General features: G+C 39.0%; 1 protein-coding gene across 1 annotated transcript in view; it reads left to right on the top strand.

Moving 5' to 3' along the window:
- Positions 1 to 23,883, top strand: part of LOC135085583 (uncharacterized) — a 48,775-nt gene that overhangs the window by 15,356 nt on the left and 9,536 nt on the right. Inside the window, exons 2-4 of the mRNA XM_063980355.1 lie at positions 20,994 to 21,602; positions 22,526 to 22,692; positions 23,594 to 23,791. Of these exons, the coding sequence (XP_063836425.1) occupies positions 21,262 to 21,602; positions 22,526 to 22,692; positions 23,594 to 23,791 (706 nt within the window). The 5' untranslated portion in view covers positions 20,994 to 21,261. The remainder of the gene's footprint in view (positions 1 to 20,993; positions 21,603 to 22,525; positions 22,693 to 23,593; positions 23,792 to 23,883) is intronic.

The following is a 23,883-nucleotide window of genomic DNA, read 5'->3' as shown; positions in this document are numbered from 1 at the left end:
CAGTACCGATCACTGACGTTTGTCAACAAAACTTCTGACAAACTTGCTTGACTCTTGAGACAAGCTAAATTACACCATATTGTTAATGACATTGAGCATACATTTTTTTAAATACCTTCGCGAAGTAAAACTTCTGTACGTAGTACTTATTATTATTCTGTGGTTGAACCAACAAGAAGGTTTTAGTTTATCAATCATAATAATCATCTTGACAAGATAAATCGTCAAACAACTTTGATCTGAATAATTTTGAACTTTACTGACGAACAGTTAAAGATTATTTTCTCTAATTTGAGATTATTCTGTAACATAGTTTCAAAAGGTAATATGTGCTCGCGATTCGTTGAAGGAATCAATTTGAAAACTGACGAACCTTTTCATTCCGTGACTGTACATCTGGACGCCTAGTCTCCTGATTTCCATGTCACCAGACCCCTGAAAATCCTCACTTTGCGGCAATCATGACACCTAACTAAATACAAAATTTGCGGCTATAAAAAATCGTAATTGACCGAAACTGGCCTCTTCCAAAACCTCATTAGGGACACAAATTAGGGATTCCAGACTCGCTTCCTAATACAGGCGAAAATACAGTATAATGTGTACAGTCTAACGTACCTACATTAGAATACACTTTTGTAAAATAGCCTGTATTACAACGCTATAAAAAGCCACTTAGTGGCATACAGCATAATTTAAGCTAATCATAGTGGCTGCCACTATGATTAGCTTAAATTATGCTGTAGTGTACAGTCAGTGTCAAATAGTTCGTGACACCCAAAGTGACCAAAAAGTCCGCAACACGTCTTTGTTACAATAAAGTTATTTATTTATTTATTTTATTTATTCATTATTGAGCAATTACATATTTGATCCAAATAGCGTCCTAAATCCTCTTTAGGTTTGTCTAGACACTATTGTTCTCTATACAAATAAAAACAAACGTTTTAGTATAAGCATTCACAACACTTTCAGATATACAACATAAATGTAAAATATGTAAGTTGTGTTGGTGACTGAGTTTGTTGCGGCGCTTCTTCTCAGCTCTTGCCACTTGGTCTCGAAGCGCTGGTAGGGCAAAAAGATAAAAAGATTAGAGACATGTGAAGGCTCCATAAGAGAAAAATATTGTTTTTTTAGACTTGTTGTTTTTTAATTTTAGTACTAGCTTTTGTCCGCGGCTTCACCCGCGTGAAATTTAGTTTGTCACAGATCGTCATAAATTATAGCCTATTATGTTATTCTGGGTTATAAAGAATAATACTGTAAAGTTTCATCAAAATCCGATCTGTAGTTTTTTGCGTGAAAGAGTAACAAACATCCATCTAAAGCCCGGTCTGTGAGCACGTAGAATTTTGTCCATTGACCCCAAGCTACCCATCCCATATACAGTGTGAGTCACGTTAAAGTGTACATATGAAAATAGATGAAACTAGACCTATTTTTATCGACAAAAAAGAGGTCAAAAAATTTTTGAGATTTTTTTTTAATTTTTTATAGAATTTTTTTTCTTCAAATTACTTATTGTAAAGAAAACGTAATAACTTTTAAACTAAGCGGTATATCCTGATAAAATAAAAACAGTAATAATGCTAAATAACAGGCGATACTAAAAAAATACATAAAATACACAAAAAATGCCAACAAATAATAAAAAATGATACTTTTTGAAAAAAATCTGCTTAAAAATTCGTGTTTTTTTGGTTATTTTATAAATTTCTCCAAAAAATTCCCCTATAACCGGTGGTTTTTATTACTTTGTATTATTTTCTATCGTATTATCTTTGTAAAACCAAAAATCGCATGTCTCTATCCCTATTACAACATTTGCTATGATCGTTTGAACAAAGGCCTGCCACAACATTTTTCTCCGCTACAAGTAGAGACAATTTTAATTTTAACTAAAATGCTTATTTTACTTCGAAATCTTTTGTTTTTATTTGAAATGTAACTTGTCTTTATCAAAATTACAAATCTAGAGCCATTTTCAGTTTTGTTGTTAACGAAGCGTTGAATGGCGCGCCCGGAGAGGCTTAGTTCAAACGATCATTGCAAACGTTGTGATAGGGATAGAGACATGCGATTTTTCGTTTTACGAAGGTAATACGATAGAGAATAATACAAAGTAATAAAAACTACCGATTATAGGGGCATTTTTTGGAGAAATTTATCAAATAACCAAAAAAATACACGAATTTTTAAGCGGATTTTTTTCAAAAAGTAATTTTTTTTTATTATTTGTTGGCCTTTTTTGTGTATTTTATGTATTTTTTTAGTATTGCCTGTTATTTAGCATTATTACTGTTTTTATTTTATCAAGATATATACCGCTTAGTTTAAAAGTTATTATGATTTCTTTACAATAAGTAATTGGAAGAAAAAAAATTCTATAAAAAAATAAAAAAAAATCTCAAAAATTTTTTGACCTCTTTTTTGTCGATAAAAATAGGTCTAGTTTCATCTATTTTCATATGTACACTTTAACGAGAACACTATTGCTGTCGCGACTGTGCGACGGGCGCCCGCAGTGAGTGTGCGAGCGCGACAGCAAGCAATAAGGATGGGTAGCTTGGGGTTATTGGACAAAATTCTACGTGCTCACAGACCAGACTATAGACATCCAAACTTTCGCATTTATAATATTAGTAGGATATTAGTAGGATTTGACGATTTGTAAGCACTATTGTTAATTGTCCATTTAAATAAAGGAATCTTTTTGGACACGTTGCGTGTCACGAATATTCGACGCTGACTGTACTTCCCGTTTCCAAACACAGAACGTCCTGTTGCGTAATTATCTTTACTTATTAAGCTCCTTTGTCCATTTTGCGTGTGATTTGTAGTCAGTGGTTGTTCTGCTGGCAACACTTTAGACAAGTCATTGTTCTATTGGATTTTATATGCATCACAGTTTATTTTGAATGCTGACGAAGCCGTGTAGAGAAGATAGTTTTGTGTTTAAGATTTTGCTACTTTTGTGTCTGCTGTCGTTGTGCAGTCAGCGTCAAATACACTCAACATCAAATAAACCGCACCTTCCGCGACGCGAACTTTAAAGATTTTCTTTTGACACCATCATGGTGCCCCAACAATATTGGTTTTATTTGAAAGCCCAATAAATATCCTTAAAGAAAAACACATTTAATTTTTTAATAAATGATTAACATACCATAAATGTGAATCGAAAAAAGACCTCACTTTGGGCTCACCTCTGGGATCAATTAGACCAAATTTTCATTTTTGGGGTAAAAACCTTTCTTTTAATGAAATGAAGTTTAGAACTAGGCTTTTAAATGGTGCCAATATTGGTAGGAAGTGGGGATGCATACGTTTGAAAGTGCTTGTCGCGGAAGGTGCGATTTATTTGATGTCGAGTGTAGTTCGTGACACTTTTGGGTGTCGCTAACTACATATCGACGCTCACTGTACCTTACAAGGAAATGGGCATTACTCATCCTTTCTTGATCTCAATACAGATGAATAGCGCCAATATTCTGAGGTCTCCTTCCATATAATAGATTACATAATTCCACCCGGGGATGTAGAGAAAGAAAAGTGACATATCTGTGAAGCTGAGCATTATTTTCTGTTTTACATATAGTAAGGGCTCCTCTTAAAAAAATATCGCCAAGGGAAAACTAAAATTATATTATTAATAGCTTTGGAGTCAATAAAAAGTTAGACCAATGAGTTCGTGAACTATAGTGAGGAGTACATAGGAGGGGTCCGACGCAGAATGTACTCTTCGCAAAATGTACACTTTTCTATTACAAATCTAATCTTTTGACTGCTCTAAAAACATACAAATTAATTGACTAGCTGTGTCCAATATCTTATATGATCTTTTATCACTCGACTTCCTTATCTTCTGAATCGTATCTCTGTCTAATCGTTTCCCACATTCCCACCAAACATATTACTAAACAGGTGACCCGAAAATGATTAATCGATTAACGGAACATCGGTTCACCTAACATGTTCACCATCAATCTGTCAGAAGTTTGCTAATAATAGTTTATTGTAGGGAGGTTTTAGGGTTACCATAAAGTTCTGAAAATAGATAAAAAATATATATCGGATTAAGAACCTGCTTGCCACAATGTACGGTCCTGCGCTGCTCGCATCCAGGCTCTTCCCGCGACCTTTACTAGATCGTCGGTCCACCTAGTAGGAAGCCTGCCTTTCTGCCCCAACAGCCATCGTCTCTACGAGCTATGTGCCTTTGTTACCTTGGGGGAGGCCTTTGTCCAGCAGTAGACGTCATTTGGCTGAAACGAACGAATGAGAAACCTGCTGCTTTTTGGAGTCGGGCAACGGAATATGCCTGAAAAAATTTATAAAAAATATTACTCCATTATGGTTACAGTCTTCAAAATAAAAATTGACCAGTGCAACTTAAGTTTTTTTCAATCTGAGCTAAAAAATCGGAAAAAGTCCCGACATATCCCGACTTTTCCGGACGAATAGTAACCCTATCCGGGTAGATGCAGCTTGTCCGGAAAACTGGGGGATTATTAAGTAATTGTTTTGCTACGGAGTTTGTGTCAAAGTTGTGTCGGTCCAGTAAGTTACTCGGGGCTTGAGTAATGACTTAACTTACACTTAGGTTCTATGTCCCCTAGAGCAGTGTTCCGCAAAATTTTTGTGTTCAAGGTACACCACACATGAGAAATCAATTTTTAAGTAAAGCCTGGTCCGTGAGCACGTAGAATTTTGTCCAATGACCCCAAGCTACCCATCCTTATCGCTCGCGTGTAATTATATTGCTGTCGCGCTCGCACACTCACTGCGGGCGCGCGTCGCACAGTCGCGCTTGGGGTCATTGGACAAAATTCTACGTGCTCACGGACCAGGCTTTAGGTAATTACCTTTATTAGTCTGATGGTGCGTCCACACTGGGCGAACGGGCTCGCGCGGCAAACTCGACATCCTGCTCACTCAAGAACAAGGTGTGCAGGATGACCAGCGTTCCGCGCGAGCCCGTTCGCCCAGTGTGGACGCACCATTTCCCTTACTTATGTAGCCACCTAGGTCATACGTCATAAGATAATCATATTTTTCCGTGGCACACCATCTAATGACCACGGTAGGTACACCAATGTGCCGCGGTACACCCTTTCTGGAACACTGCCCTTGAGGGTGTTCACAACAGTTCGGTCTGGCGTTTGATCTCGCTCCAAGTCTTGCTGATCTTCTTCGCCTCGTCTGCACAGTGCGCCGCCACGTTTACGTTTTCCTCGGGGGTTCCAATCCAGAGCTTGCTTGGGGATGTGATTGGGGTCCCTTCGGAGTGGCCGATCCAGTTCCACTTGAGCTTGAGTAATATTACTGGATTATTACTTTGTGAATCGGATTGATATGACTCATAAACTTAGAGTTATGAGTATGCCCTTCTGTTTTGTATTAAAAACATCTGTGACTTAAATAAAAATATCAAGACGAATGTCTTTAATGTATTCAGGAAGCTTTGAGCGATTAGCTATTATGATTATTGAAAGTTACTACCGGCCGCCCGCGACTTTATACGCGTGGACCCCGTTTTACCACTTTAGGAGTTGAATTTTGCACTTGTCATCAGGGTTCGAGGATATATATCAAGGGATATATATCTTGATATATATCGGATATATATCCGATATATATCAAGCCGGTTTTAATGATATATATCAACTTTTAAAATTTGTTACTGTATTTGTACTTTTTGACATAAGATTTTAATTTTTTTAGTTCATTTTGCCGTATTTCAAAGAAATTTTATCTTTTTGCTTTATTTCTCTGATTTTATGTTTTAAAAACATTAAAAACATGTTTATGTAACACTTATGCAATAGTATTCATGAATAATACAATAAAATAATAGTATGGCTTTCATACAAAATTGATATATATCAAAGTTGATATATATCCGATATATATCATAAATATCCGATATTTTGATATTTATAATAAATATCGGATATTTTCGAACCCTGCTTGTCATAGTGATTTGAGACTCCTAGCACTTGGTTTCTGAGATTTCATGATGAGTAAGTGAGTCAGTCAGTGACCTTTGGCTTTTATAGATGTATAAATTTATTTAGTCGGCGTTTGAAACAAAAAAAAATCACATTTTCGTAACGCTCAATATTTACCGCAGAGCAAACGACAATGCCTGTGTGTATAGTGTAGTAGAATTGAATTTTGTTCTGAGGTCTTAAAAATCCTGGACATCTTTTTTGACCTTCAATATCTCCAACTCCAACAGTGGAAAACATTTCGTTAAGATACGTAGAATATGTTGTACTCAGCATTAGTTGAATAATATGTTGTAGGTCAACTCAGCTTCCTGAACATAGTTTTTTTACAGCTGTTAATCCCTGAGTGTTGTTCTTTGTATACGTTCCTGTATACTAGGGATGTTATGGATATGTAGTTTCGGTTATGGATACGGTTACGGATATAGGAATAATATTATACCGGTTACGGTTACGGATATTTTTTATTTCGGATATCCGAAAGTTTTGGTTACGGTTACGGATATCTGTGCTTTAGAATGCAATTTGCAATAGTTGTCCAACACGGTTCATTTATAGCCGCATACTTTACATCGAATAAAAAGCAATAAAAAAATAAAAAATGATACTTACTAGATGGCATTATAAAAGTAAATCAGGCTGTTCTGGGGGACACGTGTAAATTAAATTATTTAGTGCGTGCGATGGCCAAGTCAATATATTTATGTAAAACGTTAAAGATTTCCTGGCCTGGACTTGGTATTACATGGATCTCACAACTTTTTACCGTAGAACAACTGAGTTGCGAGACTTGGTTTTTTGACAAGTATTGTTTTTGATGGGATATGCCTTTACATTATGTATAATGCTATACAAAAAACAATGCCTACATCCGAAACTATTGAATCGGTTACGGTTTCGGATATTTTTTATTTCGGATATCTGAAAGTTTCTGTTACCGTTACGGATATCCATAACATCCCTGCTGTATACATACATAATGCAACAGAACACTACTTTGAGTTGCAATCTCTAAAAGCCCATCCGTCGGAACTATGCTTCCGCACAATCGATATCTGGGCCGATGTGTCCCTATTTTTATCCGGGACCGGGACCGGGACTACAAATGGAAGCTTTGTCTTGTTTGAGATAGTGGCCTAGTAAGAACTAGGTTTTTGTCCCTTAGTTGTAAAGTGACTTTTTTTCTATTTCTTGCTTTTTATATTGGTAAAGAGACTTGCCAGAGGGTAGTTGTTCATACTCATAAAACTCATTTTATTTTTGCAAGTATTCTTTTAATAATAAGCACTTTTACACAGTATTAATTAACCCTACCACTGCTTCGGTACATGGGCCAGTGCTGAGAAGAAGCAGCGCAAGAAAAAAATCAGTTACTATTGTTAACCTCATTTTTAAGGGTTTATAAAGATTTAAGTATTTTCCCGAAAAGAATGCCCTATGCGTTCCCATAAACCTAATCTATGTAACATACGAAAATTCATTCAAAACGATTCAGCGATTTAGTGAATACCAGACAGGTTGACAGACTTACTTCCACATTTATAATCATAATAATGTGTATTTTGTGATTAGTTTTATGTATCAGCATCTGGCTAAACACTAGCATCTTATGTCGTTGGAATAGAGACGCTTTTGCTACAAAAATGTTACTCTGATGTACTGTTCACTGTTTTGGGACGGTCCAATCTGTTTTCCTGTAGGCTCAGCTAAGTTGGCGAACGTGACAAGAATTTGGCTGAGAAGATGACCAGTACCATTGTTACGAGATAACTGAATGATTTAAGTAAATAATTAGTTTATTTGTTGTTGATAAACCTCAATAAAATCAAAAATACAAACAGACCTACCCTTATGTGCCGTTCGCTATCTGTCGTGTTAGAGAGCTCTCCAAGAGTCGCAATGCATTGGACTGTCGGCGAACACCGGTGGTATTCTCTAAGCCAGGGTTTCCCAATTTTTTTTTGCCAAGGAACCCTAATTGATTATACTTTTCCTAGCGGAACCCCCGTACTACTCCGCCCGCACGCCCTGCCCCTCCCTTGTACGTAAAGAAGTCGGTGCGAGCGAACAACGTCAGTCACGAAACGTGGGATAATATTTTTTACGGAACCCTTGCGGCCTTTCCACGGAACCCCAGGGTTCCGCGGACCACCATTCGGGAACCGCTGCAGTCTTACCGTCGGCTACAGTCGTCTAATTTGATTATCTGTCGTCGGCATTTATCGGTGACAGACGCAAAGCTTAGCCGTTATATTGTCGCCGGCCCTAAGTTTTTGTAATCGCTATTTTTGCCAGTTACTTTAATACCAAAATTTTATTATTCCGAGTGTAAAAAGGTGAGTTACAATAGTAGAAGCTGACTTAATGAACCCCGTCCTCTTGCGACCTTGCTGACTCTGTTTAGTATGAAACTTCGTAAAAATATATCCGACTAGCTTTTACCCGCGGTTTTGTCCGCTTGAAATTCAGTTTGTTACAGCAAGCAAGACCGACTTCATCATCATCATTTCAGCCATAGGACGTCCACTGCTGAACATAGGCCTCCTCCAATGCTTTCCATGTTGATCGATTGCTAGCGGCCTGCGTCCAGCGCTTCCCTGCTACCTTTATAATGTCGTCGGTCCAACTTGTGGGTGGACGTCACACGATGCGTTTTCCGACCGACTTGATAATTATTTATCGTTGCAATTTGGCCAGTTAACTCGGATGTAACATAATAAATAGTCTAGGAATAAGATTATGTTATTTTCAGGCATTATCGGAATGCGAACGTTTAGATGCGAATGTTGGCTAGAAATAGCTGTTTCTGTTTATTAAACTCAAGTCTCTCAGTCGAAGATCTTTGTAAATACTTAGGAATTTTGGGATTACAAAATCCCAGACTGAAAGAGCGACGAACGAACTGGTGTACGAACTTTACCAATATGTGTACCTGTTAGAACAGAACCCAGAACTTTCAGACTTAAATTCCTACTCCCTGCTCATACGAAATTTATCCCAAGGTAGCGGTCAAGCGATTTAACACTTTATTGAGGAACTAGAAGTGGCTTCTCTTCTTTTTCAGTGAAGTGATTTGAATTCTTTCATCATACAATTACCATTGTTTTTTTTTTTCACTACAAGAACAGAACACAGAGCCTAATGCCCGTTTTCACCAATCCCTAATTTTTAAGTGACCCCTATAGTAACACATAACAGGCATTTTTTTTCCATAGAGGTCACTTAAAAATTAGGGAATGATGGTGAAAACGGGCATGAGTCTTGACTAAAAACCCTACCCCCTACTCATAAAATAAACATCCCAAGCTAGCGGTCAAGCGGGTTAAGACTATCGAGGAGTTCCAACGAGGTGGTCTTGGCTAGACGCCAAGCTGGGAACTCCAGACCCCTAAAGTGGCGCCTTGGCTTGGCACGCAGCCTGAAATAACAATTTATGTGTTGCCATCTTGAAGGTAACATGTAGGTTTGTAGGTATAGTAGGGTAGGTTGTATGGAAGGGCTGATATATCGCCAACTAACTAGCTAGTGGGAATAGCTAGGGACTGGAGTTCGCTGTTTACTGCTGTATGTCCCGAATCCCGAACACTATAATCCGAGCCTCTTAAAGGTGGGGGGAGTGTATAGACATTTACTGGGCTGGTACCATCCTAGACTGCATCTTACTAAACATCAGGTGTATGATTGCGGTCAAATAAGTACCAAGTGCTGCGAACTCCTCCATGTTCGTTTGTTTCATTTATCATTTTGTTGCGGATCCAATGACAGTTTAACTTTCCCCGGACAAACTTGAACTTCACAGGTTGGGGTTTTTTGGCGGTCAAGCTGTAGATCCTGGTTACACAGGAGTTGTAGCGGTGGGAACGAAAGGTGGGAATAGTCCCGTATATCGTCAACAAGCTACTAGCTACCTTCTGCTTACAGAGAGTGTACATATAACGTGGTTAGCGCGTCTCGCGATCGAAATATGCCCCCCTGGCAAAACAACTGCACGCAGGAAGATTTAATGAATGCTACTGACAACGCCACTCTTGCAGCAGTTTTGGGCTGACGCTGTGTAGGTTTGTAGTCGCGATACGACAAGAAGAAAAAGTGGTAAAACGTGACAGTTGTAATTTCGAAATCCTTTTTTTATACAAAAAACTCAGGACTGAAGTAATCGAAATAGGTAGCCAGCTCTATTATATTAACTCTTAACCACTGCACATTATTAGCATAAGATGTTTAAATTAAGCACGCAAAGCAGTCTGTTTGTTTCGCTTATCCGACTAATCAGGAAGACAAAACTTTGTTATGATTTCCTACAATACTCGAGCGAACAATCTCTAGAAATACTTCTTAATTAACCTTAAGTTCAAGGGTTTAAAGATCAGATTGCAATGCGTCAGTCAGCAGACGTAGTCAACGCGTATTGCATAGGTATATAGATAAAGCTGTATAGTTTTAGCACGAAATAGAAGATTAATCTGTCTGTATTTCGTGGTCTTAGGTCTTTTGGCCAATCAAATGGCGTCCATTGTCCAGCATAACGCTTTCCCCAAGGATTTTCACAACGATCAGTCTTGGGCTGCCCGCATCCAGGTGTTAGTCAAAAGTCAAAATTTCTTTATTTGTTTAGACTTTATAGTACTTACAAATCGTCAAATATTTTGCTCATAAGGAGCCTCTACATGTCTCATAATCTTTTTACCCTACCAGCGCTTCGAGACCAACATTTGGCAAGTGTTTCCCGTGACTATCACCAAATCGTCATCTTTTTTTTTTTCGCTTTTAAGTCTACATAATAATGATTAAAAACATTATTTTACTTACGAATACTTCTTGCCATTTTGTTAAGGATATTGCACTGGTTAGCATAATCGAGGTCAACGTGTAATATTAACATTTACTCGTTGTAGCTGTTATAGTTATACCTATAATGTCTTTCCCGAACACTATAATCCGGGCCTCATCAAGGCGAGAGTGAATAGGCATTTACCGGGCAGGTATGGGCACCCTAGACTGCATCTCACTTAACATCAGGTGCGATTGCGATCAAATAACTTTTTTACAATGGCGACCAAATAACTTTTTTAAAATGGCGACCACCCGACCATATGACCAGAAAAGTGCTAGACATCGAAACTAAGCCCCGCGGACGAGGAAGACCCCGAATTACATGGATGTCCGTAATCAATAACGACTTAAAGAAGCCCAAGTTAACAGTAAGACAACCCAGGACCGAGCCGCCTGGAGACGCATGACGCGGAGGGCCGACCCCAAATAAAATGGGAATGGGCCAGGCAAAGTAGTAACTTTTTTAAAATGTCACTTAGCTTGTAGATCTGATGATCGTTTTGGGGAATTTCTCGAGTGGCGACCACGGGCCGGAAGACATAGTGTTGGCCCTACTAGGTAGACCGACGATCTGGTGAAGGTCGCGGAAAGTGCCTGGATGCGGGCAGCGCAGGACCGGTCATTATGGAAAGCCTTGGGGAGGCCGTTGTCCAGCAGTGGACGTCATTTGGCTGAAACGAACGAAAAAGGTCAGATCTATAACAATATGTATTGGAATACTTCCAAATCATTAAGGCCGGGTAGCAGAGAAAATGGCGAAAATGAGGTTTTCATTTTTCATTTTTGAGGTACTAAACAATAAAATTAAAGGCTAAAATTTTTATTGGGCATAGTTGAGGATATTTTCTAGGGCTATTAACGGATGGAAACACGATTTGATGAAGTTGACTCGATAGAATAAATTCCCAAAGTTACCTCTATTCGTTTTCTATTTATGGTTTTATTTTTAAAATAAGCGATTTAAGATTCTAAATCTTTTACTAAACTAAAGTTCAGAAATAACTTGAGGGCTTTTAACGGATGAAATTTTTATATTGCGTCTTATTTAGTTACTATGTTAAAAAATGTGGAAAAAATCGTCCATGACGGCTTGGACAATCTCAATCAGTCGCGCGGTGGCGCTTACGGAGGACGGACGCGTGTCAGTTTTTTGGCCGTGACAGTTCGCGATTTGTCAATATTTTTGACAATGATGACTTTGATGAGTCACAGTATAATAATATCAGTGTTACTGGAGAAAGCTTAAATTTTTGATAATTAAGAATTATCAATTTTGTCTACCTATTGAAATTTAAATCGTTCGCATCCTTTTAAACGAAGACTACTCATGATACATAGTACATTCCTCAAATATGAGACAAAACCAATGAGTTAAAATTACATTTTAATAGTACCTACATACAATCGTCTTACACTCTTTAGAAGAGCACACGGACACAAATAAATAATAAAAAATATTGTCTAAGGTCTGTAGCTAAAGGTCTAAGCTGTAAGATAGAAGAGCCAAAAAGATGGCAGATGCAGCAGATGTCAACGGATTTCAAACTGGAGTTCATATGACTCCTTGTAGACTTGAGTCTCTAGAGCGTCCCTTCCTCCACCATGCGTAAGAATGTTTCAAAAATACTGTCTAAGGTCTGTAGCTAAAGGTCTAAGCTGCAAGATAGAAGAATCTTCTAGCCAAAAAGATGGCAGATGCAGCAGATGTCAACGGATTTAAAACTGGAGTTCATGTGACTCCTTGTAGACTTGAGTGTCTAGAGCGTTCCTTCCTCCACCATGCGTAAGAATTTTCACAAAAATACTGTCTAAGGTCTGTAGCTAAAGGTCTACGCTGCAAGATGGAAGAATCTTCTAACCAAAAAGATGGCAGATGCAGCAGATGTCAACGGATTTAAAACTGGAGTTGATGTGACTCCTTGTAGACTTGAGTGTCTAGAGCGTCCCTTCCTCCACCATGCGTAAGAATTTTTACAAAAATACTGTCTAAAGTCTGTAGCTAAAGGTCTACATCATTTATATTTACTGTGGTTATAAAGGTGTACCAAGGGTACATGCTACACCTTTTTATTCGATTGTAAGAGTAATGGTTTACTCACAAATCCGTTTTATCTGATTTTCTGAAATCTTTTAATTACACTGGTGTTTATCATTCAAATCAAAGACTAATGTTTGAACTAATTTGGACATATCAAGGTCTATCATTGGTATTTTTTTCAAACTTCTGCGTTGAGCCATTTACGAGATCTGGGACATCACAAAACATTACCCCAGCAAAATTCTAAATAACTTGAGAACCGGAACACGAACAAATTTTGCTATTCATGGACAAATTACTACGCAACAAGAGCTATCTATACCATGTATTTGGTTCCGGGATAGAACGACTTTAAAAAAAAAAAAATTGCCAGGGTAATGTTTGAAACGTTACCCCAGCAAAATCTGTTTTTTCCTAATAATTTTAAAACGATAATTTGAACGAATTTTGCTATTAGTGGACAAATTTCTGCTTACAATGGACTAATTATCTGCTATACTTTCGACTCTCTAAAGCATAACATTTATAAAAATTTTGCTGCGGTAATGCACTCCAGGTAACCGTGTGTGATGCTCATTGCTCATAGTGATTTTCGATACAGAGACCCGTACATACGTTATACATAAATTATGGAAAGAAAACACTCAGACCAATACAAACAAATATGTATGCAATTTTAGTATGATATTTTTATTTATTAATAAACAAAAAGACTGAACAAAATTGATGCGTGTACTGATTAATGTAATTAACTACATGCAAAGCTTTGTGAATTGCAACAAGTATAATTTATTATCCAAGCTCTAAGTAATCGCTACTACGAGTAACTGATCATAAAATGTTTTTCCAATCGCTCAAGCTCCCGAGGATCTACCGATAGGTCGGGTGACGTAATCTTGAAATTCTTTTAGCCGGCGCGGAACTTCCGGAAGGTCGGGTGACGCCACGCCTCTTTGAACCGTGTTTACTTTGGCAGTTATATTCTATATTTATTCGATTCTAAAATATATTCCCAAAAATTTTGAAAGTTGTTTTAATTTGTATCACTTGGATATTATTATGATTTGTATTGGAAAGTGCTGTGAGTGTGACGCTTGAACGGAAGGAAGTCAACCTAACCTAACCAACTGCGTATTTCTAAACTGCGTTTTTCTATACTGTGTAGCCGCGAGAGCTCTTTGGCGCGCTGTCTTCGGCGAAGTATTGCGCGCGCAGATTTTGACAGCGCGAAATACCTACTTTAGCAGAAATACCAAGCCTTAAACACTATTTTTAACTATCCATTAGCGAGATTTCGGAAGTTAACTCCTCCGAAAAACACGTCTGCCCCAAAAACGAACGCGGACATTAAAAAAGACCCAATAAAATCAAAACAATGGAGCGACTACAATGGACTATTAAAAGAACCTCGCGTTCGAATTTTAAATTAAATCCCGCCACTCGCGGCGGACATGAGCGCTCATTTCCTTTTGCATTTTTAACGGGGTTGCCAGTATTTAATTGTTTAATGAAATAAGGTTGCCATCGCTGAAATTTACGTGAATGTTGCTGAAAAAAGTCTTATGGGTACACAAAATGTCAATCGAAATGATGCGCTTCGTTGCAATGTCCTGTCCTGCTGGGCTAGGATGCGCGGCGTGATATACTTTATCGACGTCAAAATGTATGGGCAAAATCGATAAAATGGCGTGATAACCGCTTGTCGCGGCGCGCATCCTAGGCCTACTGGTTGTCCTACCACATTTATTACTTACGTATGACGTGAAGCTTTGGTTGTACTAGTTTACTAGTCAACTGGTGCAAATGAAGCTAATATTATGCATTGCTAAAGTCTATTGCGCGGATATACGCGCGGGATAAAAGTAAATAATCCTCTGTGGTAGAGGATTTCGGGTGAAGCTCGCATCCTCCTTCGGCCTGATCATCACATTCCATCAGGTGAGACGCAGCGTCTTTCCGTTCTATACATGGCCAGAACGCACCCATAGGAAACTGCTCGTGTATATTTTGTAGTGCCCGTTTGTAAATCTGTGACTCCAAACTACACGAATTTTGCGTACTGTGTACTTACCATGAGTTTACGTTAGGTGTGCTCGCTAGCGACTGCGTAAAAAAATGACATTTAAATGTATGACATATTGTGCAGCGCCTCTGGCGGCTACTTTCAATAAATAGAATCTTCATAGAATTTTTTGCCGTATTCGCTAGCGAACACACCTATCGTAAACTCATGGTAAGCACACAGATCGTGTATAGTTTGGAAGAGCTTAGTAAAAAAAAATCAAAAAAAATCAAAAAAAAAATCAAAAATATTTATTCAGTTTAGACCACAAGTGGCACTTATGAACGTCAATAGAAAATAATAAAAAAAGAAAAAGGTAGCCCTTATGGGGCACTTTACATGTCTCCTTATCTTTTGGGCCCTACCAGCGCTTCGAGACAAACATATGGCAAGTGCTGAGAAGAAACGCCGGAACAAACTCAGTCACCACTTATTGCCAGGAATTATCTAACGGTAAGAATAGTCAAACTTAAGTACATCAAATATGTGCAGACTGAACTGACCACGCATCCTTGTCATCAATATAGTCTCGAATCTTGTAGTACCCTTTGGACATAAGGGTATTTTTTATATGTATCTTAAATTTGTTTATTGGCAATTCGACAAGGTTGTGTGGTATTTTGTTAAATATGGTAATACATTTCCCCAAGAATGAATTACCTATCTTATGCAACCTAAATGATGAAAAGAAGTCATATCCAAACTATACTCGATTAGTTTCTACTACACCACTTACACTTGACTAGAGTGTGTTTAGTTGATATTGATTTAGTAAAATATGGAATTATATTTAAAATTACATTTATTCGATATTATTACATAAAATATTATTATTTTACTGAATCTATAATAAATCTAGATTTTTAACACTATTGTAAGTGGTTTTTGAAATTAAATTGGTTAGGTAGATTTCAAATTAAATAACAATTATTAGTGTAATCATAAATTCATTTAAAATGAGAGAGAGTGAGATAAGAAAGTTCAACGTGCATTATTAATACATTATGCGAGACTTTAAATGCTAGGTTTGTATTATCGGCCGTTTGGTGTAGTGGTTCGAAGCGGACTACTATTCCGGAGGGAGCGGGTTCGATTCCCGCACAGTACAAACATTTGTGTGCATGAACATATTAGTTTGTATTGGACTGGGTGTTTTCTATGTATAGTAAGTATGTATTTACAAAAAAAAAAGTATTTAAGTATGTATGTTTAATGCTTAGTATTATGTACAAGCTTTGCTTAGTTTGGGACTAGAAGCGCAGTGTAAAATGTCTAAGGATATTTATTTATTATTTATTTTATTTATTAACTTTTATCTCAAGAACAAAATCATTTTGACATAATAATATTTCCATACCTACATAATTCTTAATTTAAGAGTTATTCGAGAATTGGTGAAAATTAAATATCAGCTCCAAAACAAATATCTTTTCTATGGCAGAATACGTGTCGAAAGATGATTCAATGTTTAAAGTAGACACGCAGATATGAATTAATATGTAATAGAAAGAGAGGTCAATAAGACAAAATGACTAGCATGCAACTACTCGCGTATAAATTGTAATCACGCACTTATTACAATACATACATGATTAGTCCGTATGCGTACTGGCGATGTATATTTTGGAGTAAGATAATTGACATAAGTCACTACAAAGTATACGCGAGCAGTACGCAGCATATGCGTACTGGTCGTGTATAGTTTGGAGGAGCTTAGTAAAAAAAGTCATCTCCAAACTATACTCGATTAGTTTCACACCCTTGCGTTTTGGCTATGTATAGAACGGAAAGACGCTGAGACGCAGGCCAAGCGCTTCTTCATTTCAGCCAAATGACGTCCACTGCTGGACAAAGGCCTCCCCCAATTATTTCCATAACGACAGGTCCTGCGCTGCCCGCATCCAGGCTCTTCCTGCGACCTTCACCAGATCGACGGTCCACCTAGTGGGAGGCCTGCCCACGCTACGTCTTCCGGCCCGCGGTCGCCACTCGAGAACTGTTCTGCCCCAACGGCTTCGTAGTTGTTTGTAATAAAATAAGAAAATTTTTGACATTTATTCAACGCCATTTTTGTCAACACAATCTCGTAACCTCAGTTCCAACCTGCGTGGGAGTATCATGTGGGGCCTGCGACATTGCTCGGTCCTCGCCTCGCCTTGCACTTTCTATAGTGGGCGAACAGGCGAGGCAAGCTCGTAAATTGGATTAAAAATAGCCGAGATCATCTCGGAAACTATTATGATTTGATGGCGGAGATGGCGCGGATTTTAACGAGGATTCTGTTGAGTGAATGTGATTTGTTTCTTTCCTAGAAGGTTGTATTTGTGATGTGATTCTTGTTTCAACGGTCAGGACTATTCGCACCTCTGCAACTTCTGTGTAGCCAGGATCTACAACTTGACCACCAATAAAAATCCAACCATTGAAGTTCATTTTTGTTCCGGTTAAATTGTCATTGGACCCGCAACGAAATTAATCAGCAGAAGAACATAGGAGGAGTTAGAAGTTAAGGGTTTATTGGTTTCATCATCATCAGGTCATTTAGTCTTCACTGCAGGAGCACGACCTTGTCCAATTTAGTTAAGTCTGCCTTCACATTATAAAAACGCCGCTGCTGCCTGTCATATGAAATTATGAAAACGCTCTTATGGGGCAATGCATATTTAAAAAAAAAATCCATTAAATATCTGGTTTTGTCCTGGTTGCCAAGTTTTAGGGCCCTTTCCCACGGCAATGCAGTTTAGCAGGCTCCAGCATTACTGGACCCCATATAAACTGGACTTGTGACTTGATTGCTGCGGAAATGTGCCCTTAAGGCGTCAGAAGAAGCGCGACAGCAGCGGATGCTTCTGGGCTTCAAAATCCGCTGTTTCCAGGCGTTATTTTCTGGTTGTCAAGTTTTAGAGAGTGTTCCCCAGTGGACGAAGCACATGATGTCGTGCCCTGCGTGCCTAAACAACTGCACGCAGGATGCTTTAATTAAATTAAGGCTACTGACAAAGCCACTCTTGTGGCAGAGTTTTGGGCAGACACTGTGTAGTTTTGTTGTCGACACGACAAGAAGAAGTTTTAGAGAGGCAACCCTAGAGATGCACCTGTATAGTCGGCCATGTTTGCAGTCCGAGCCACCCTTGACAACTTTCCTAAACGCGCTTACATATTTGATAAGCCGGCAGGTGGTGTGCGCGTCGTCGATTATTAAACCCGGCAGCTTATGAAAAACCCAGGGGTTTTCAGTGTATGGCAGGGTTAGGGTTACCATGTGTTGGATATGAACTTTGGATATGTTGGGACATGGTGGACTTTTTGGTCCTTCGTCCGGATTTTGTCCAGCCTTTGTTTGTAGTCCAACAAGTTTGAAACTACAACTACTTTGGTCAGCCATTTATTTATTACAGGAAATACAATTGTCAATTTCTTTATTCTATCACTAGCTGAACCGGCGAACTTCGTACCGCCAGGGTTCAATAGAAATAATGTAGAATCCTACATGTGTAAGAATTTTTCATGTCCCTTGTATGCCCCACTTAATATGAACACATCAGAGCATGCCCCGCGTATGCCCCACATAAATGTGAATCCACCTTAACGATACACGTTTTAACGAGCATTCCATGGATTTATTACGGAATTTAATGCAATTTGTAAACGACTGCGGATATTTGCTTTCACGAGTAATTTTTACTCGGATGTTTATTTTCTGGAGCTGGAAATTGATGAGATGATTTGTTATGAAGCTCGGTTGTTAACGTTGTTATGAAGTTAGATCGTAATTAATTTTACAGATTTATAGTGTTCTTTGATAGTATTAGGAAATATATTATTGTAATAAATCCATTGAATTTGTTTGAAAGATTTATTAACATATTTATTATGGGAATGTTTATTAGCTTTAGCTAGCTGACTTTAAGACTTCTAATCCTTCCTCATGAATCACTCTATTCTGTGCTATTGGTGAATTATTTATTGAATTTATTACGAAAATATAACGAAACGCATTTGAGAACATTGTTTTATAATTATAATGCCAGTTTAACCTAAGCGCAGAAGAGAGATGTGCTTGAAAACCAATCAAATTTTTTAACCTCTCTCTCTACGCATTGGTGGAAATAAACGAATCTTACTTATGTGAAGCAGCAAATCTATCGCACAGCGTTGAATAGAGTTCTGTGATTGGTTCGTGTGTCACCCTGTGCGTCCACGCGCACTGGGAGACCTCATAGCTAGTAATGTTTTTGAATACGAGTGTAAATGTGTATAATTAGTAAAGGTGTTTGTAAATATGTAATTTTATAGCGAAGTGTATCCAAGGCTTTGGAAACCATTTAATTCTAATCGTTCCCGACCGACTAGGGTATCATTTTAAAAGCCAAATAGCTTACAACCCTTCGAATTCACCTGAAATTCACCCTCTAATCGCCGTACATTTCTTTACACTTAATCATGCATGAACGTTACCCAAAAATGAACTCTACAACCTAAACAATACAGTCGGAATTTCAACTCTAACTTGGATATAAAATTGATACTTGGTAGTCTTCCGGCCATTAGAAATTTAAGAAGGATATTCTCTATATCGTGGCTTCAATTCTAAACACAAATCCAACTCTATGGCTTAAAGTTAAGGTCGAATTTGCAGTGGCAAGTTGAAGTAGATCATGTGGGCCCTTATGATGTCAATCCATTGTTACATTAGGAGCCATTTGCTAATACAATGGCTTGTACAGTCGTCGACAGATAGTTGTGCAGATAAATTACACGCTGTGGTACCTTATGTAGGGGTGATAGATGCGGTATTGCAACAAAAATTTAGGCTGAAAATCTGAAATAATGTAGTAGTAGTGGTACGTATAATATGGTTTTGTTATTAGTCTATTCTAGCATTAAGTTTATACAATAATACTATTAACTAATAATATGTCTTTCCCGAAGACTATAATCCGGGCATTTTCAAGGCGAGAGTGAATAGGCACTTACAGGGCAGATATGTACCATCCTAGACTGCATCCCACTTAACATCAGGTGCGATTGTGGTCAAATAACTGCCTTGTTATGTATAAAAAAAACACATTAAGGTAGGATTTAATTATAAAATGTAAAAGTCAATTTATCCGACGGCTCCAATAAATAGGTAGTACTTAGGCTTTTTAGTTAGAAAAAATAATCTTATCACTCAAAACTTAGTGTATTTCATTGTTTTTTTATGTCGACTGTACAATTACCATGACATGATGGTTTAATTACTACATGCTAGTAGATAGCATGGTGCTACTTGTTATGTGTTCGCAGAATCAGTTGAATGAATAGGCTCACCGATTCTATGGGAAATGTTTTTGTTGATAATACGAAATACCAAATGACGAAGGCTGAGTTGCACCACCTAACTTTAACCGTAACTATAACGATAACCAGGCAGAAGCTAGTAGCTGTATAAAGTAGGCTAGTATACTCCACGCAGTTCAAAAGGCTGTCCAGCGCTCAATAGGGGTTATTCATCACTTTGAGGGGTTCTGAAAGAGGGTTCCGTATGCTAACATACCCTAGTTATAGGTGCAAGGGATGGGGAAGGTTGTGTGAAGCGAAATTTTATGGTGCACAAAATACCTATAGGTATTAGCTGTGCCCGCGACATCGTACGCTAGGTCTACATAAATAAAAATGAATTGATGTTCGTTAGTCTGATTAAAACTCGAGAACGGCTGGGCCGATTGAGCTGATTTTGGTTTTAAAATGTGCGCAAATACGCGCGCGATATTGTTTTTCTGTGACAGACAAAATTCCACGCGGGCGAAGCCGCGGGCGGAAAGCTATTTTGAATATTTTTCCCGTTTTTGTAACATTTTTCATTGCTGCTTCTGCATGGTATAGCCTATAGCCTTTCTTTATAAATGGGCTATCTAATCATGAAACTAAAAGGGTTGATTCTAATCATCATCATCAACATTTCAGCCATAAGACGTCCACTGCTAAACATAGGCCTCCCCCAATGAATGATGAGTTTATTTTATCTTTATTTATACTAAGCAGATTTTTCTTATTGTTACAGATCCTTTGCCACCACCATGCAGCCAACCAGCTATGACGTCAGAGCATAACACGTCTGACGTCATCATCACCTTAAAAGATGGCCTGAATCCCATGACCTCACTAATTGTGATATAACCCCAGCAACAATAGTTCTATTTTAAATACAAACAAACCCTACGTTCCTTTAGCGTTAGTGTCAATTAGTTAAACCAAAGTTAAGATCTAAAGGTTCTACCTCCAAAAATATAGAACTATTTTTCTTACCAAAGCTAGTTTAGTACTTAAAAATGTCGAATCAAATGCCGATATACAGCCAAGTGGTACCGAAGTCTCAGTATAGGGGGAAATCTTCGAAGTCGTACAACCGTTCGCAAATCACTAGGGCGGACTTCGACCCCTTGAATTTCAACAATGGGGGGAATTTCGTGAGTGAGAAGGGGGAAAAAGATAAGAAAGAGAGAAGGGAACGGTCAAGGGATGAAACGAGTCGGTCGAGGAGGAATCAGACAAAAAATGAGGCGAGCGAAAGTAAGGTTGAGGCTTATTTGAGGCAGAACCAGGTCAGCATGAGGCAGCAGCAGCATAGGCACGCTGCGGTCAGGCAGGCTGAGCACAGGGTCAACCTCAGGTGAGTGATCGCCATACTTACTGAAGTCGCTAATAATGACTTTAACTTCTAGATATTTCTATCTAGGGTGACGCTCCTTTACTAACCTCTACTAAGGCCCGGTTTCCACTAAAGCGGAGCAAGCGGAGAAGTGTGTAGCCGTAATTTTTTCTATAGAATTAGACAGCAGCACGGAGCGGAGCTGTGCGGAGCGGAGACGAGAAGTGTAAATAATAATGAAATCTGATTGGTAATTCAAAACACTTCTCCGTTCCGCTTAGCTCTGCTCCGCCTTGGTGGAAACCCGGCCTAAAGGACTGGCTATGGCATATTGCTAAAATGATGATGATAACCAAAAACTGTAATTGAAATACCATACCATGGAGGCCATTAAGATCCCAAGGTGTATTATAACATTCGTAGAAAGCAAAAACCCAAATCACTTGACTTGGATTCTCCCCCCATGCCATTCAAAGAATCTCATTTTTGACTTGGCTTAAAGAACTGCAATAGTCCTCTGATGGTTAATATTAGATCACTATGATTGGTATCACTGACCAATGTAGCTAACTAGATGCTATCTTCAATCAGCTAGATGGAGTGACAATTTAATTTAAGGAAGTTCTCTAACAGGACCTTATTATTATACTCTAAAGCCCGGTCCCCGGGCACGTAGATTTGTTTTTTAATGTGACAGGAGGCAAACGAGCAGACGGATCACAATGTCCAAGTCACCAAACTAGGTTACACCTTTATGTTGACACCTCATTCTGACCCCTAGCTACCCATCCTTATCGCTCGCGCGTAATTATATTGCTGTCGCGACTGTGCGACTGGCACCCGCAGTGAGTGTGCGAGCGCGGAGTGCAAGTGTGGAGCTTAGTAATACGTAGGTTTTAATATTTGATTGAATGAAGGATTTATTATGACCATATACGTTTCAGGTCTCTCCCACTTAACGACGCGGTGACCGCTCGAGGCCACGACAGAACCCCGACTGAGAAGCAGCGCGCCTTTCCAGAAAGGGACAAGGACGGCAATAGGGAGCACCGCCGCGAGAGAGAGCGGGACAGAGATAGAGACAGGGACCGGGAGAACTTTGAGTTTGATGGTGAGTTAAGGCTGATTTACACTTTGATTAGTGTGAGTGCAGGTGAGTAGTGCAGGTGATTAGTGACTAGGTGTGGACAGCAACTGATTAGTGCAAGTGATTAGTTGGCTGTGTAGTAAAGTGAATAGAATAGCGTGTTCTATTTTTTTTCTAGTTACCTCGTCCTGCGCGCCCTCCCTTCCCCCTCATTCGCAGCGTGCCTGCCACTAAACACGTCTGGACAGACTCGCAGTGAATTGGACACTACTCGCACTACACACCTGCACTCCCACTTATCACTTGCACTCGCATTGAATTGGACACTACTCACACTTCACACCTGCACTCGCAGTACTCACCTGCACACACACTAATCAAAGTGTAAATCAGCCTTTATGGTGTACAGTAATATGTGTTTGAGTCACACAGTGGGACCTAGTGGTTTAGCTAGTGGATAGAATTGAGATTCTCATGAGATATTGAGATTCTCATGAGAACCCGGTGGTATCACACCATCTGTAACACTTAACCGCTTTTGTGGTCTAGTGGCAAGCCCACCTGCTTTAGTTCCAGAAATCTCGGGTTCGATTCCTAGTGGGCGCAGAGTTTTCTGTTCTGCTTAGTTAGGTGTCAGAGCTTGCTCTAAGTCCGTCTGGCTAGCTACCACCATCTGACCTAAGTCTGTCGCCATAACAACAATGTTAACAGCATTGTTGTGTTCCGGCAGTTGGAGGTAAGATAGCCAGTTCCTCCGTGGTCGAGGATTCCGGGTGAAACTCACATCTAGCTTCGGCCTGATCGTCATTTTCCATCAGACGAGATGCAGGATACTAAACAACTAAATCATTTAAAAATGCTTTAAAAAGCACCTAAAACTAGCAGTATAAAGTACATTTTTGAATACTAAACTTTCTATTTTCAGGTACTCCGCTCAGCCCCATAGCACCTCGCCACGACAGCTCGCGTCCTGTCCGCAAGTCGTCCTCCGCTCACCGCGTAGCGGAGACCTCAATATCTACAGACAAGCGGAGATTCTTCTGCAGAGAGTGGGCTTTCCAGAAGATAGCTCATTGCTTAGAACAGCGGCCTGTGAGCAAGACTTGCGGAGCGCTGATACTGGGTGAGTTTGTGCGTCCTCCGCTAGTTGTGTTCTGCTTAATGTTTAACGAAAATTTTAATATTGTTTGTTTATAAGTTATCCATCTTGTCTTG

This window comes from Ostrinia nubilalis, chromosome 29 (genome assembly GCF_963855985.1).
Source record: "Ostrinia nubilalis chromosome 29, ilOstNubi1.1, whole genome shotgun sequence".
NCBI classification, from domain to species: Eukaryota; Metazoa; Arthropoda; class Insecta; order Lepidoptera; family Crambidae; genus Ostrinia; species Ostrinia nubilalis.
This window is presented reverse-complemented; position numbering and strand designations above follow the sequence as displayed.